Raw genomic sequence first — 17,120 nt, forward strand, 5'->3', positions numbered from 1 at the left:
ATCTACTATGGTACTTAGTGTTGGAAGGATTTTGAAATGTAGATGACCAAATCTTCGATGCCAAAGTTCACATGGGCTAATTTCAATGTGAACTAGGGCTTGGGCCACATGAGATATCAGTCTATAGAGTCTTCCTTCTCGAATGCCTATAACTTTGGCTTGATCTATACTTGAATCTTTTCCCCAAACAACAATCTTTCCATCAATGAAGTCTATTCTATCACCCTTATCTTCTAGACTTGAAACAGAAAGTAAATTCTTGTGAAAACTTGGAACAAAGAGAATGTTGTTGAGGTGGATTTTGCTTCCGTCTTCGAGCTTTATGGAGGTTGATCCAATACCTTTCACGGGATAGCTCTTGTTGTCTCGAAGTTCCATGAATAAGTGGATTTTCCTTTTGATAAGGTCTTCAATCTATTGGAATGACTAGTCATCTGTCTTGATGCACCACTGTCAGTTACTCAAATGTCTTCATCTTGAAATGTGCCAGAGAGAGTTGAGAAGAGACCTTCATCCTTTTCTTTGATTGACACACCTTCATGATCCTTCTTCAGATTAGGAATTCCATCTACTATGGTACTTAGTGTTGGAAGGATTTTGAAATGTAGATGACCAAATCTTCGATGCCAAAGTTCACATGTGCTAATTTCAATGTGAACTAGGGCTTGGGCCACATGAGATATCAGTCTATAGAGTCTTTCTTCTCAAATGCCTATAACTTTGTCTTGATCTACTTGAATCTTTTCCCCAAACAATGACCTTTCCATCAATGAAGTCTATTCTATCAACCTTATCTTCTAGACTTGAAATAGAAAGTAAATTCTTGTGCAAACTTGGAACAAGAGAATGTTGTTGAGGTGGATGTTGCTTCCGTCTTCGAGTTTTATGGAGGTTGATCCAATACCTTTCACGGGATAGCTCATGTTGTCTCGAAGTTCCATGAATAAGCGGATTTTCCTTTTGATAAGGTCTTCAATCTATTGGAATGACCAGTCATCTATCTTGATGCACCATTGTCAATTACTCAAATGTCTTCATCTTGAAATGTGCCAGAGAGAGTCGAGAAGAGACCTTCACCCTTTTATTTGATTAATACCTTCTTTGTAGAGAATAAGAAATTCCATGCTTCCTTAATACTTTTTTTGAGATGGCTTGCAATCTTCTTGATGAACTTCTTCATTGTAGAGGAGATCTTTTTGATGCCCTTAGATAACCTTAGCTCTGATACCATGTTGAGAATACAACAGGGCAGTAAGTATTTTAATTCTCTTAACTTGATAATTGTTTGTGTTACCTTTTTCCTTATTAGCTTTGTTCCTTATTTTTATAGTGTGAGATACATCAAAAAATTACCAAAACAATAAGAACAGTGACAGAATATAGGACCCTTAAATCTCCTCTTCTTATAGATTCTTCAATTGACGAATACCATGACCTAGTGACTTAGACAATTACCCTCCAAGATCAAGATCAACTCGGCCTCCTGCTGCAATGACTTCGACCTCCCACTGTAGATTCGAAATTCTGATTACCGACAATTGCTGTTGCTCCTATTAGAGACTTTGATCTCCTTCGAATAGCCTTCTTTTCCCTTCACTTGCCTTTCCTTGAGACTTAGGGCTAGTGAGATGCCCTAAGTGACCTTCGCTTGCCTTTCCTTCTCTTTTTTCTTCAAGATAGAACTAGAGATAGTCCCAATGCAGAAACCCTAACTTCGACTTTCGTAAGAGAGATAGAACTAGCCCAAGCACTTTGACTTCTTCGACTTTTTCTCTTCCTCTTATTCACATAGAATGAGATGAGTGAGTGTATCTAATGGAGGACAAGTTCCTCTCTCTCTATATCCTCTTCCAAGGGTAGACGTGGCTCTTCATGTAGGCCAACATGGCAGCTCCTTAGGGCAACTTGATCTTGGAGGTATTTCGACACTTTAAAGACAATAATTTTTCTTTACACGATACAATGTGCCCATAGGGTCTTCAATAAATGACAATGACTCTTTAACCTAGAACAAACCCTAGAAACACTCAATGGGTGCTTGACCTATAAAATAAAAGAACTTGAGCATGAAACCCATGCTCCAATAATTATTTCTTTTCATTTTATTATTTACAAGAGTACATTTCATACTTATGGAGATCGAACCTAGTTACACATTTCCTTGTGTTGCTTTTCCCACCCTTCTTGTGGGCCCTTTACTTCTTTATGATTTATCTTTACTTGGGTACATAACTCAAGAGCCCAAGCTTACTTTTGATATTTTCCATTACCCCTAAGTATGAGTTAGTTTATCACTCATCAAGGTTGGGATAATACAAGAGTTACTTTTTATAGATGAAGCACCATGTGCTTGAGGAACTAGGTGATGGTTGATGAGGGGGGTAGATCTCGAGTGAGGTTTTTTCCCATTCGCTAATCAAATCTTCCAACCATCTTTTGCATTTTTCATTTTTCTTTCATTATGGCTTCTCATGTTTTTATCTTTATTTTAGCTGCATCGACCTCTAGGGAAAAGTTTTTCGCCCCCAAACTCAAGGATGAGGATGAAAGGGTGCCAATCCTAATGACCAATGACCACCAACCTAATGAATGAAGACGAATAAGAGGAAATATGTAAAATAGTAAGTACAAAATATCACAGACACACTACTTCAATCATAGCCTCGCTAGTAGTGCCCTTCTTAAAACCCCAAGTCCTTAGTGGAGATCCCACTAGACTAGAGTCAAAGAATAACCTCCGAGGTGAAGTGAGGCAACAAGAATATAGTCAAAATTGGTCAATTGTCTAGTTTTCCCCTTGATCCATATTAGTATGCCCATAATATTTAGTGAAAGCACATGATTGCAAAAATGTTTAAAGTACCTGCCAATGGATGACCCACCTTCCTTTAAGAAGGAATGCCGAATGGGAGAGAGAAATATGACCAGAGCAAGAAGTGGAGGTTCCTGGCATCATGTTATGTCCTGATCATATAGGGTTGTTGGGTCGCTGGCTGTCTAAGGGGGAGAAAAAAATTCTTCAATGTATTACCCTCTTTTTGGTGGGTAATAGGGATCACCATCAAATTTTGGACAATCTTCCAACCAATCTCATGGATAATGATTTCAGTACCTAAGGACACTTGGGACATCAACAACCTTCTAATATGTATACATTATGAAACTCCTAAGGAGCCATGCTTCATCTATATGCGAGCTTAAAATTGATAACAAATTCAAATTTGTACCTCATTAAAATGGAGTTACCAAGGTGAGTTGTCAATCCCTTCACATTGGTGCTTGTCTCACTTTACAAGCCTATTTTCTTCAAAATATGCAAAGAATGGGGTCTTAATTCTTCCAATGTGGTAGCCAAGATGAGCTAAAATCTACAAGAATGAACCCTCTTCCAATATTGTAGCTTATCTATAGATGTCTTCCCAGAAATGGACTTTATCCTTGCCAATGGCACCAAAATGTTATCACACAAAAAAGTAGGTGGTTTGAGTGCAACTAAGGAGGAGGCCATTGTCACCTTGTTACCCACCAAATGTAGGTGGTTTGAGTGCAACTAAGAAGGAGGCCATTGTCACCTTGTTACCCACCAAAAGTAGGTAGTTTGAGTGCAACTAAGAAGGAGGCCATTGTCACCTTGTTACCCACCAAAAGTGGGTAACGCACAGGAGAAATATTTTGGTACTTATTTGTCAGCCAACAACCCTATGATGGCCCATGGATAGCTTTATGTCAGAGCTCTCCACCTATGCTTCAGGCAATTCTCTCTTCTATCTTGCATGCTTCTTGAAGGAAGGTGGGTCATCTATCAAGAGGTCCACAACCATTTTTTAATCATGTGCTTTCAGTGAATGTTGTGGCCCGTGGGGCATACTAATAACGATCATAAGCCAAGCTGGATGATTGGTTGCTCTTGATTGTACCCTTGTTTCCATGCTATCCTTTGCTCCTAGTCCAAGCTGACCTATCCTAAGGTATTTCCTTCAGGAAGGGGCACTTATAGGAGGCACTGATCGAACTAGCATGCCCAAGGTAATCCATACTTGCCACATTCATTCTTTGGGTTGATTGTAATGTGTCATTAGCACTGGCACGCTATGTCGTCATCTTTGAGTCACGGCCCGAAATTTGCTCTATGAGGTTGATGCAATTGAAATAAAGATAAAATCATATGAAACCACAAATAAATAAAAAGAAATATGCAAAAGATGGCTGGGACATAGTAACCACATGGGAAAAATCCTAGCATGAGCTCTACCCCCCTTATTCGCCATAACCTAGTTCCTTAGTGTTTCATGCGACATGTAAAAGGAACTCTTGAATGTCCCAAGCCTGATGAGTAAGAAATTGCTACATCTTTAAGGGGTATTGGAAAAGCATAGAGCAAGTTTAGTCTCTTCAACTATGCAAGAAAGAAAGATAAATCATTAAAGAAGATGTCCACCATAGGCGTGGAAAAAGCGGGCCAAGGAAAGAGGTAATTCATGCCTCCATGATTGCTCCATCAGACTGCTCTATAATTTTATTCCGGCTGATATTATGACCTGTGTAGTTCTCTACTAGATATATTGTTTATTTGTGTGATTATTTACTAGATAGTACCGTGTTTTCTCTTCCGGTACCTTGTCCAAAGAGGTTGCCCCGCTTCCCAGACAGGTACTGTTGTACTTTAATAGGTTTAGTGAAATTCTAATTTTCTTTACAATTGATTAATAACACATTGTTATAGGTTATAGCTTTTCTAGTCATGTATTTTCAATTGCTTGTTTAGCATTGTTTTGCTTAGATAAGATTACTCTTAGAAGTAGTGAAACATTAAGAATAGATAACATTTTCTATAAGAGCTGTTAGTGAAAGTTACAGATCCATCCTTTTTGATTATTTCTGCAAATTGTGAGATTCTAGATGTTAAGTACAGAATCCTTGCAATTCACTTAATCAAATTATGAGTTGAGTACCAAATTAACAGTTTGGCAAGGTCATAGCATTTCCCTGTCTAGCAAAGTATGACTTTCATTTATGCAGTGTGATTTCAATTCTTGAACGAGTGATTTTCATTTCCAACGCGGGTGAATTAAGGTCCTGTAAGAGTGATTTTAATTCCAACAATTGTAATTTTGCTTTAGTCTCAGTAATTTACAATTCAAGCAAGTGCGAGGTTTCTTTCCAGCAAGGTTGCAAAGATTACTTTCGGTTTGAATGATTTTTAGTCACAACATTTAGATAGCAATTCTTTTTACTGCAAGATTAGATTCTTAAATAATCTTGCCAAAACTGGAATGTATTCAGACTCTTTTGAGTCTTTTCATAATTGATGTCCTTAAGAACTATAACTTTAAAACTGAGTCATTATCTGAATGCATGTTTTCCCGCATATATAATGCATGATAGCTCGCAAGTTCTAAATGAGCCCTGGGTTGACAATTAAATGCACAGTCCCTCTGCCTATCTCCCTGAGAAATTATAATGGTAATTAAAGGGCCCATCGACTTACATGATAATTTTTATTGTATGAAAGCACAAGGCTTAAGAAGTTCTGAGGTCATATCTTTTTAGAAGAATATGCAAAAGGAAAATCAAGTTATAGGTAGACATGTGACCATTACAAGAATTAACCTTTTTGTTTTCTAGGTAATATATCCCGGGTGAAACTGCCCAGATACTTCCCCTCATTTTGTGGATGGTACCTAGGGTAAACGCTACATTCCTCATACCTTCCCATCATTTCAAGGATGGTAACTAGGATAAACCATCGATTCCTCATGGCACTGGGATAGGTCAACAACTCATGAATAGACCATTTATAGCGCATCACAAGTGATGCACTATCAGCAAACATCTGACAAAGTGGGAGTTGAACCAGATGGGCAGTGTAACAGATTTTCCTCAAAACCACTCAAGCTAGACCCAATTGACTATAACAATTGACCTCTAAAATTGCTCATTGCATTGATTCCCAATGATGTATCTCCATGGATTTTGTCACTATTTGAAAATTTTTGGTGGCTGGTCAGTTTATGAAGAAGACAATTTGATTTGTTGCCATATAACACAGAACAGATGAATATATGGAAAACATTGTTATTGTCTAAGAAAGAGGGGTCAACTAGGTTAAATTTGATCTAATATAGAAGTTCAAGAAAAGTAGCTCTAGACCGTATATGAAAACAAAAAAGCATGAAGATCATAAAATTCTAGATGAAATTGTGAACACCAAGCGTAGAAGTCATGTTTAAGAAACACCAAACTTTAATGAATGTTAATCAGCGTGGTTCAATGCTGGCCAAAAGACCATAGAATAGCACCGATGGACCTCGATCATGACAGGTTTGTTGTCACATGGGCAGATTAGGGAGCACATTTGGTGCATGTACGATATAGATCTATTTCGGTGCTTTAATTCACATCATAATTATTTTCATTTCTACTTCTGTTGTTTGCTCTACCAAATGGATGCATTTAGTGCTGCTTTTCTATTGTTGAAAATTGTTTAGTTGTTTCAAGATGGAATTGTCTTAGGTAACGTGAAAGTCATCTTGTTTTTCACGGAAAAAATATGATATAAGTCAAAAATTAAAAACAGAGTATGACATGCAGAATCCATGATCTGCCTGAGACTACTATTTTTTCCGTCATTCAAATGTTTTGGTTAATTTGGCGTCTGGTTATTTTTATTATTATTTAATATACGTAAGTTTACAGAACATATCTTTGTTAAAAGTTCATCCTCCTGTAATGTATGCTATTAAAGCTTTCCAAATAGAACATTGATTTGCTAGTTCATTGAAGTTAATAGTAGGTGCGAGTTACATTCCCTTTTATGCTCATTCATTCATGAAGAAAGCAAATCAAGCTGCCTGTATTTTCTTCCCATGTTGCATTCTGTCAAAGGTATGTTTAGTGGGTGCTTTTAAACATCGGTCTCTTAGAAAAAGATATACATTCAGCTTTTCATGACCATATGCAGTGATAAATTACTTTCATTTCCAGTGGCTTTGCAGGTATTTATGATGTTAATCACTTCATCAAATCACTTAAATATGATGTAAAAGTTGTGCGGAGTTTGCCAGAAGTGTCAGTGAATGGGAAGAAGAAAAAATTGAAGGCTTTCCAGGTTTGCAGGCTTCAACTTTATTTTCCTGTTTGGAAAGATACCATTGTTATTTAAAGAGATGCTCCCTTATGTATTTGTATATACTATAAACCCTGCCGTGTATTTGTGTTGCAGCTTCGCCCTCCAAGAGATGCTCCTCCAAGTTGGTATGAAACAGTTGCATTGGAGAAGTTGAAGGAACATGGTGCTATATATCTAACTCCATTTTCACATCGTTTAGCAGAAGAGATAGATAATGCGGAATATCAGCGATTAAGATGCAGAGTGAACTATCATGCTCTTAGATTCAAAGAAAATGTTATGAAACTGAGCTCCAACATTGTCAGTCGACTCCGTTCACAAGGCCATTTCATGGCAATACACCTTCGCTTCGAAATGGACATGCTTGCATTTGCTGGGTAATGATGAAAACCTTTATTTTTTTGAGTGCAACCTGAGACATGGGGCAATTTCTAATATTCTAAGATGCATATCAAGCTCAATCTGTCGTGAGACAGTACAAGCAAATGGAAGTAGAAGTTCCAATTTAAAAGAGAAAGGCATATTCTAACTGACACCTACCCGGTTTGCCTTCCATTTTGTGAAATCACTTCACTTCGTTGATAAATAAATGATCTTCAACTTTAAGAAGCTCTTCTGCAATTTTACTAGAAATTTCCACTACTTCGAACCTGATTGGTGGAAGTCTCTATGATATTGCCGAGGAACCCATTACTGAAATGCATCTCTTATTGATTGTAATTTGTATTTGATCTTTTTCTGTACAGAAGATATAGATTTACTTCTTGGCTTAGTATTTTTCATCCTGGTTGTCATGGAAATCATGAAAAGCTGGACTCCTAGCCAGTAGACCATCGGCAAGAGTCACTCTTGTGGTTGATTATAACATTGGATATCTCTAATGGAATGATCACTTCAACATTGGCTTTAACTTCTACAGCAAGATCTTCAATGATATTCATACAATTCTTTCCCAGGTCTATGATTTTGATTGCTTCCTTGATCTGTTTCAGAATTTCTCTTACTTGATCATACATTTTGTTTGATGTAATCTCTTAGGGTGATGGTAGAGTAGGATGATGTGCTCCCCATCGTTTTTGATTTCTCTGACATTCACAAATCCAGATACAAATTTTTTTCCCTCGATTCTTCGATACTGAGAGGCAGAGGATGTATCCTGCCATAGAAAGCCAAAATCCCTTTGATTTATTAGCATGAGACTGTTTTGAGCCACCTTTTTCTGGCAATTTGACATTCCTCTATGATGTAAATAACAATGTCCTATGTTTTAGAAGCTTAGCTATTTTTCCTTCAATGGTTTTCTAAAACCTTGTGTGATAAGATAAGCTAATTTTGTTAATGTCAACAAAATCTCCACAAATTTAGGCCATTGGGACTAAAATGGGTACACATAGTGTAAATACATTGTGGGAATACACAATTGACTCCTAGATCTGTTGAAAAATGTGTAACTTGGTTTGGGCCTTTATAAATATGAAATGTACTTTTTGATTCTTGTATATTGTAAAATGAAAGAAAAAATATTATTATTATTATTGGAGCAAGGGTTTCATGCCCAGAGTCTTTTATTTTAGAGGTCAAGCACCCATTGAGTGCTTCTAGGGTTTGTCCTAGGCCAAGAAGTCAAAAGAGTCATTGGCATATGTTGAAGACCCCATCGAGCACATTGTAACTTGTAAAAATAATTATTTTTGTATTTAAAAGTGTCAATATACTCTCCAAGACCAAGTCGACCTACCAGCTAAGAAGTCGGCCTATTTTGAGGAGCCTCGTCCACCTCAGAAGCCTATATAAAGGAAGGAATTCAACCTCCCTTGGACACAAATTCACTTCTCATCATCTAAGCGAAGGAGAAGAGCAAGAAGACTAGCAAAGAAGGAAAAGGACGAAGGAAGAAGTTTTTGGGATAATTCTCTCTCACATGTGGAAAGAAGAAGAGCTAGGGTTTGTTGCTTCAAGGTCAAATTCTCAATTTGCTAGAAGAAGATCAAAGTTGCTGGAAGAAGAGCCCATTAGGTCTAGCCCTAAAGAAGGAAGCAAGCCAAGTGAAGTTGATGGGAAACCTTGGAAGGCTAAATTTCTCTCACACGTGTGGATGCAGTAGTTGCTGCGGGGGGGCCGAAAATTTTAGACTCGGAGTAGAGGCTGAAATTTTGTAGATGGGGGTCAAAGTTGTGCTATTGGAAGAGATTTGACTGGGTTTGACTTGGACAAGTGAAGCACATCATCAAGAAGGTCAGACTTGTCTTGGAAGGATATTGGTCTTGGTCGAGAGGTCTTGGAATTCGTCAATTGAAGAATCTATAAGAAGAGAAGAGATTTATGGGTTTTCCTCTCAGGTGGAGAGGTTCTGGCCCTGTCTTGCAACCTATATCTTGTGTTCTTGTGTATTATTGTTCTTCTTGTTTTGATAGCCGTTTGATGATAGGAACAAACATAATAATAGGAGAAGAAACTAATAAGTAAGCAAAAGTAAAAAGATATCACAAGCAATTATCAAGGAAAGAGAAATTATCCTAACTATTGCCCTATAGATTTCTCAACATGGTATTAGAGCTAAGGTTGGCTAAGGGCATAATGAAGATCTCCTATACATTGAAGAAGTTCCTAAAGAAGTGTACAATGGTGGCAAGTCATCTCAAGAATGGCATCAAAGAAGTATGGGATCTCTTATTTTCTCTTAAGAAGGAAGTGACCAAGACATCTACAAAGGATGAAGGACTATTCTCAACACTCACTGAGACATTTCAAGATGAGAATATTTGGGTAATCAATAGTGGAGCATCAAGAAATATCAATGGTCAACACAAGCAACTAAAAACATTGTCAAAAGGAAAGTCCTCTTACTCCGTAGAGCTTGGTGACAATAAGAGCTACCCTGTGAGAGGAATTGGATCAACCTCGCTAGAGTTGGAGAATGGAGGAAATATTCATCTCAACAATATCCTATTTGTTCTAGGTTTGCACAAGAATTTACTTTCCATTTCATGTCTAGAAGATAAGGGTGATATAATTGCTTTCATAGATGGAAAGGTTGTAGTATGGGATAAAAACTCAAGCATAGAAGATGCAAGGATGATTGGGATCCGTGAAGGAAGACTTTATAGATTGCTAACTTTGCTCGCTCAAGCATTGGTTCACATTGAAGTTATACCATGTGAACTTTAGCATAGAAGATTTGGTCATCTTTAGTACAAAATCTTAGCGACTCTAAATACAATAGTAAATTCCATCCTTGAACAAAAGGAAGATCATGAAGGAGTATGCAAGGGATGTGCATTGGGGAAAAATACCAAGAGACCATTTGGAACCAGTGCTTCAAGGTCAAAATAAATTAATGGATCTCATTCATTCCGATGTCTGTGGTCCCATGACTCCAAAGTGTATTGGAGGTCATCTATATTATGTAACATTCATTGGTGACCGTTCAAGAAAAACTTGGGTTTATTTGATGAATCCAAGGATGAAGTATTCAACAAATTTCAAGAATTCAAAGCTGAAGTAGAAAACCTTACATAAAGAAGGATAAAAATCTGAAGATCTGACAATGGAGGAGAATATGTTTCAAAAGAACTCATAAATTTCTGTAAGGACGCCGAGATTAAGAGGGAGTTGATAATCCCATACAACCCTAAACAAAATGGAATTGCAGAATGAAAGAATTGATCCATTGAAGAAAGTGTAAAAGCCATATTACTTGATCAAGATTTGCTGAAATTTCTTTGGGGTGAAGCAACTAAGACTGCTGTATACATTCAAAATCGAAGTCCCCACAGGTCACTATATAACATGACTCCCGAAGAAGCATTCACTAGGAAGAAACCAAGTGTGGACCATCTCCAAATTTTTGGTTGTCCTGTTTATATTCATATACCGAAAGACGAGAAAGAAATTGGATCCTTCAGGCATGAAAGGAACATTTGTTGGCTATAGTAATACTTCAAAGGCATATAGGATCTACATAAAGGAAGGACATCGAATATAAGTTAGTCGAGATGTGATATTTGATGAAAGTATTGCATTCAAGAAATCAAAGGATCTCTTGATGGACCCTGATGATGAAGAACTTCCTATATTTGAAGAGGAAGATACAAGGGAGGAAGATAACCAAATCATGAAGATGAAGGTCCCAGTGAACCAGTGCAACTGCTGGTCATCTCTGAAACGAGAAATAGACCTAACTGGTTGAAGTCTACTCTACTAGATGCAGAAGGGCATGGAGCAACCCAACGCACATTCAGGGAAATAAGAAGCCCAAAATATATCTTTTATATGCAACATACATGGTGAAGCTGATAGAAGCAGAGCCATCCACCTTTGAAGAGGCTGCCAAACATCAAGAATGGAAAGATGCCATGATGAAAAGTATCCATTGATAATTAAAAATGGAGTTTGGGAGATCGTACCTAGGCTTGAAGACAAATCTGTTGTAATTTCCAAGTGGCTCTACAAGATTAAATGTATGACAGATGGAAGTATTGATAAGTATAAGGCAATATTTGTGGCTAGGGACTTCTCTCAACAAGAAGGCATTGATTATGAAGAGACATTTGCTTCTACAAGAAAGGTACGTTCACTGGGCTCTTTGGTAGCATCGATGGGATGGATGTCAAGACTGCATTCTTGAATGGCACGATTGATGAAGAAGTCTATATAGAGCAACCCTTAGGATTTGAAGTCAAAGATAGAGAGGCTTATGCTTGTAGGTCGAAGAAGACATTATATGGCCTTAAGCAAGCAGCAAGGGCATGGTATGCATGGATGGATGCATACCTACAAAGCCTACAAAGATTGGGCTTCACATAGAGTTTTGCTGATCCAAATCTCTATATCAAGGTTGTGAAGAATGAGCCTGTAATCATTCTTCTGTATGTGGATGATCTTCTTTTGACAGGTGTGGAAGGTCGAATCCAAAAGTGCAAGAAGCAACTAGCAGCAGAATTCGACATGAAGGATCTAGGGCTGATGCACTATTATCTGGGACTGGAAGTTTGGCAGGGACCTGATGAGATTTATCTAGGTTAAGGAAAGTATGTGATCGAGATGCTGAAGAGGTTTGACATGATGGATTGCAAACCTATGACAACCCCCATGATCACAAACTTGAAAAGGCTAAGGAGTTCCGAATCGAGCCCAGTGGATCCTACCAGGTATAGACAATTGATTGGCTCACTGATGTACTTGTGAATACTGGACCAGGCATATGTTTTGCAGCGAATGTTCTCAGTAAGTTCCAAATTGAACCGAAGCATGATCATTGGATAAAACCCAAGCACATACTGAGATATCTGCAAGGAACAATCCACTACTGCCTAAAGTGTGATAGGAGGAATGATGTCCACTTGATTGGATATACAAATTTCGACTGGGGAGGCAGTGAACAGGATGGAAGAAGCAATACAAGAGGATGTTTTAGTTTGGGATCCTCCTCCATGGTCTCATGGATGAGCAAAAAACAAGAATCAGTTACTTTGAGTAGTGCTGAGGCTGAATATAGTGCAGCTTGTGAAATAAGCAAAGAAGATGTCTGGTTGAAGAAGCTGTTGTCCGACTTGTTTGAAGGACCAATGGACCCTACTATGATACCTTGTGGCAACACCAACTGTATAAGGTTATCTGAAGATCTAGTGTGTCATGGAAAGACAAAGCACATAAATAATGTTGAATTTTCTAAATCTATCCGTTAGAAAATTAATCTGTATTCTGCTGGTTTATTTCTTCTACTTGTAAATTCTAAACAAGTTATTTAAAACATTTAAATATCGAAATAAACACAATATAGTCACAACATCTACAGATCATCAACTGAAAGAAAATAAACACACAAGTGACACCGTTATTTTTGGATAAATATCCCTGGAAAAAGCCAATGCGGGAAAACTGGTGCAACTATTCCGGGGGTTTATTATTATGTAGTATTTCCTTGAGTACAACTGGGTGCCTAACTGACTCACCCGACAGAAATATACACGGCAACAATACCTCTATATTCGGAAATAGGTATTTAGAAAACCTGTCCTATGAAACCCTCTTCGGCAGCTTTGAAGCTTAGCGCTGGCCTCTGCGTCAACCTCCTGTTAACCTGCGTCAGCCCTAGGACCCTCTGCGTTAGCCCTCTGAGGCACTGTGCAACCTCGGGGACCCTCTGCGTCGCTCCAACAACCTCTGCATGGATGATGCAATCCCTCTGGCCTCTGCGCTGTCTCTGCTGGGCTCTACATGGTCTAAACTGGCTGTTGCTCTTGCTCTCTCTACTTCTGCCCTGGTCTCTCCGTACCGTCTCTGCCTCTCTGTCCAATACTCACTGTCCCTCGTTGTTGATCACTGATTCACTTTTGCTTAGCAACCTCGCTTTAGTAAAATGAATGACTAATCACTCTAGTGTATTCTCCAACTGACCCTCAAGCCTCTTCTTGTACTTTTCTCGTTGGTCCTTCAATGGTCGAGATTAAATCTCTAATCAACGACTAAGATTAGATTGGCTTGATCCATGGCTTTTGGACCCTTCTAACCCAGTTTTATATTAATACCGATTAATAATTTATTTTTCCTAAGTTTGGACTTAGGAACTCCTTTAAAAATATGAATTATTTTAATATCTCCCAAACTGGGTACAATCTGTCCAAACCATTTCTAGGTCTTGGAGATCCCATGTGCTTTAGCCTCTCCACCAATTTTCATGGCTAGAGCACATCCTATGCTACCCCAAATCAACACTCCCTCTTAGCGAGGACTGTGCTCTAGTAATACTCCTCACTGAGCATCACTCTGATTATTCGACACCAGTACCTGTGTTGATGCTAGGCCTCCCTGCCCAACATCCTCTGCACTACTGCATCCTGTACTGTTGCCCATGGCCCTGCCACTGCCACTGCCATTGTTGCATCTGTACGACAACTCCCTCTGCATCCGTGCTGCTGCTGGTCCATCCTCCCAGCATTGCATCCCCCTTAAATCATGCTGCATCGTGCTACTGCACTGCAACTCAGTTACTTAGAACTAAGTAACTGATCCACCCAACATCTGACATCCCTGTCAGGCTAGGAACACTCCCGATGCTGAAGCTCCTTCTGTTGCTAACAAGTGCTCTCTCTACTAACCTCTGCGCTGCTGCAACAACTCCCTGCATCTCGCACTGCTGCAATCCTCCTTGTGCCATCCTGCACCGTTGCAACACTCCTGTGCCTCTCGCATTGTTGCAGCCTGCTAGCTTCGTGCTGTCCGGGGACTCTTGCACTATAGCACTCTCTACCGCTTCATCCGCATCCGTCTCTACCGACATCTGCTAGTCCTGCTACTCCTCTTTGGGCTCCCATAGCAAGGTATAATCCAAGAGGTTGGGTACGTCAAGGATCCTGCCCCTCATCGCCTGTAGTCCTCCTGACTACAGCTCGATGTCTCCCCACTTCTTCTCAAGTGGCACATGAGCACTCATGGAACAATCATCATCCTCCTTGACTTCTTTCTCCGCCTTCACTGGCGCTGCCTTAGACTCAGAAGCCTCTCCCTTACTCTTCTTCCTCGGACACTGGTTCGCATAGTGACCCAGTTCTCCACAATGGAAGCACTTGACCTTGGAGAGGTCCTTCTTCTTCCTCTTCTCCTGCTTTCCCGTAGATGCCACAACCTCATCCTCTTCCTCTTCCTTCTTGATCCAGACTCCTTTGTTGCTACTTCCCGTCTCGGTTAGCTGTCCGATCTCCTCTTGGTGAAGAGCCTCCCACAGTTCTTCCCAATCTGGAAAACTCGCCTTGCTCAATATGCTCTAGACAAATGTCTCCCACTCCTCAGAGACTGCGTTAAGTGCGGTCCTCACCATCAACTCCTGATCCGGCGTGGCCCCTATGGAAGTCAGTTGGTCTCAAATCTCCTTCAACCTACCGAGGAAGAGATCTATCTACTCTCCCTTCTACATCTGGTATGACCTTAGCCGATTCTCAAGGAGCATCTTCCTCTGCATGGAAGTATGTTGGTGCAATATCTTCAAAGTGTCCCACATCTCCTTTGCCGTTTCCTTCTCGGCAATATGTTGGACCACATGATCCTTGACTCCATCAAGGATGATGCACTTTGCCTTAGTTGCCTCCTCATACCTTTCATTAGCTATTGGGTCAGCTGGGATAGCCATTACTCTCAAGGCGAAGCTGTTGATATGATGTTTGTCTAGAATGGACAAGATCCTGGCCTTCCAGACCAGAAAGTTGGATGCTCCATCCAGTCTGTCCTGATCTCTCAGCCCATTCATGGCAATCTCTCTGCTCTTCTATGTCGACTCCTCCGAGTCTCTGTACTTTCCGCCTGGAAGTTCTTGGTTCGACTCCTGTTGAGTCTCTCTACTTCCCGTATGGATGTTCTCTTTTGGACTCCCTCTGAGTCTTGATTTTCCTCCTGGAAATTCTTCTGCCAACTGTCAAGTTGCCCCTCTTCGATTGTCTGTGCAACTGCAACACTGATCCGGATTCCTTGGCTAGAATTCCGCCTCGCCAGCAACTCCCTCTACCTTGGTTTTTCCGTGTTAGGTATTGTTCTGACCACAATACCCCACTAGCTTCGCTCGCTCCCATAAACTGCCCACAACTACCTTCGCCCCAACAACTGAAGGATTGAGCCTATTGGCTCTGTGCAATCCGGACACCGACAAAACAACTCCCTCAACCAACTACGTCAGTCCTCTTGGCCTCTGCGTGGCTCTGCGTGAGCATGTGTCTGCCCTCCTCACCGTCTGTGCTGCCTCTCTCTAGCCCAGACTGATGACGCTGTCCCTCTGTGTCAACCCTTCCTCTGTTGCTTTCTGCAAGGATCAACGCTGTCACTCGAGACAGCTGAATCTGCTGCAAATGCTCTACTCAGTTGATGCCTTCAGCTTTCCTGTGATCTGCAACCACGCTCTGATATCATGTTGAATTTTCTATGTCTATCTGTTAGAAAATTAATATGTATTCTGCTGGTTTATTTATTCTCCTTGTAAATTTTGAACAAGTTATTTAAAACATTTAAACACTGAAATAACCACAATACAATCACAATATCTACAGATCATCAGCTGAAAGAAAAGAAACACACAAGTGACACTGTTATTTTTGGACAAATGTCCTCGGAAAACCCAATGCGGGAAATCGGTGCAACAATTTTGAGGGCATATTATTATGCAGTGTTTCTGTTGACACCTAATCATAGGGATTGGGTGAACAACTGTAAATAGTGTAAATAAATAATAAAGAAAATGGAGAGTCATTGGGAGATGAAACTCAACAGTCACTTCCTCTTGTATATAATAATGAACAGCCTAAATGAATAATACAATCTCATTTTTGAGGAGTTACCTCCTGGTCTGACATGGTATTAGAGCTAGCTCTATTTTTGGCATTATAGTTTGCCCTTGTAACTCCCTCCTACCTATGTTTTGCCTATTTTGCAGAACTGACACCTTTGTCATGCTCCTGAGGCCTGAACTCACCTTACCTACACTGTCATATGCGTTTTCTATTCCTGCCTGAACGACTCGTCTCCCCACTCTCCCCACGGAATATCATCGAATAGCAAGCCATTGAAGCACCAACGCTCCTTTCTTGCCGCCTGCTCTCATTGTGGCATTGAGCCATCGTTTGAGCCCATTCAGGGCATTAAGCCCGCAGCTACAGGCAGTTTTTCACAAGCTTTGCGGCACTCATACCACTCCACCGTTGAAAGTCGAGACCTGTCAAGCCCTTGCTGGTCGTGTGGAAACTGAGTATTGAATTCCATTTTTTTTAAATGCAATATCAGTCCACCGATACCACCACTTTCATGCTCTGCGACTTCGATACATTATGCCATCTCCGCTGCTTCAGTGTTTGAATTCAAAACCCCTACTGAAAATCTCTACTCAATCTTTACGGTAATCACATTCTTGATCTCCTCTTTTGTAAACTTGGGAAAAGTGACCTTAAGCACGCCATTCTTCATCTGCGCTTTGATTTGATCTAGCTTGTACACTTTTGGGGGAAGTTCG

At 39.9% G+C, this 17,120-nt stretch overlaps 1 protein-coding gene across 1 annotated transcript in view; it reads left to right on the plus strand.

Annotated features, from left to right (window-relative positions):
• Positions 1-17,120, plus strand: part of LOC149198467 (O-fucosyltransferase family protein) — a 158,143-nt gene that overhangs the window by 45,872 nt on the left and 95,151 nt on the right. Inside the window, exons 6-7 of the mRNA XM_089402067.1 lie at positions 6,985-7,108; positions 7,223-7,506. Coding sequence (XP_089258193.1) covers positions 6,985-7,108; positions 7,223-7,506 — 408 coding nt within the window. The remainder of the gene's footprint in view (positions 1-6,984; positions 7,109-7,222; positions 7,507-17,120) is intronic.

The sequence above is a fragment of the Pinus tabuliformis genome, chromosome 2_1 (assembly GCF_031772625.1).
Source record: "Pinus tabuliformis cultivar Carrire ecotype Pingquan chromosome 2_1, CPIR1, whole genome shotgun sequence".
Lineage (NCBI taxonomy): Eukaryota > Viridiplantae > Streptophyta > Pinopsida > Pinales > Pinaceae > Pinus > Pinus tabuliformis.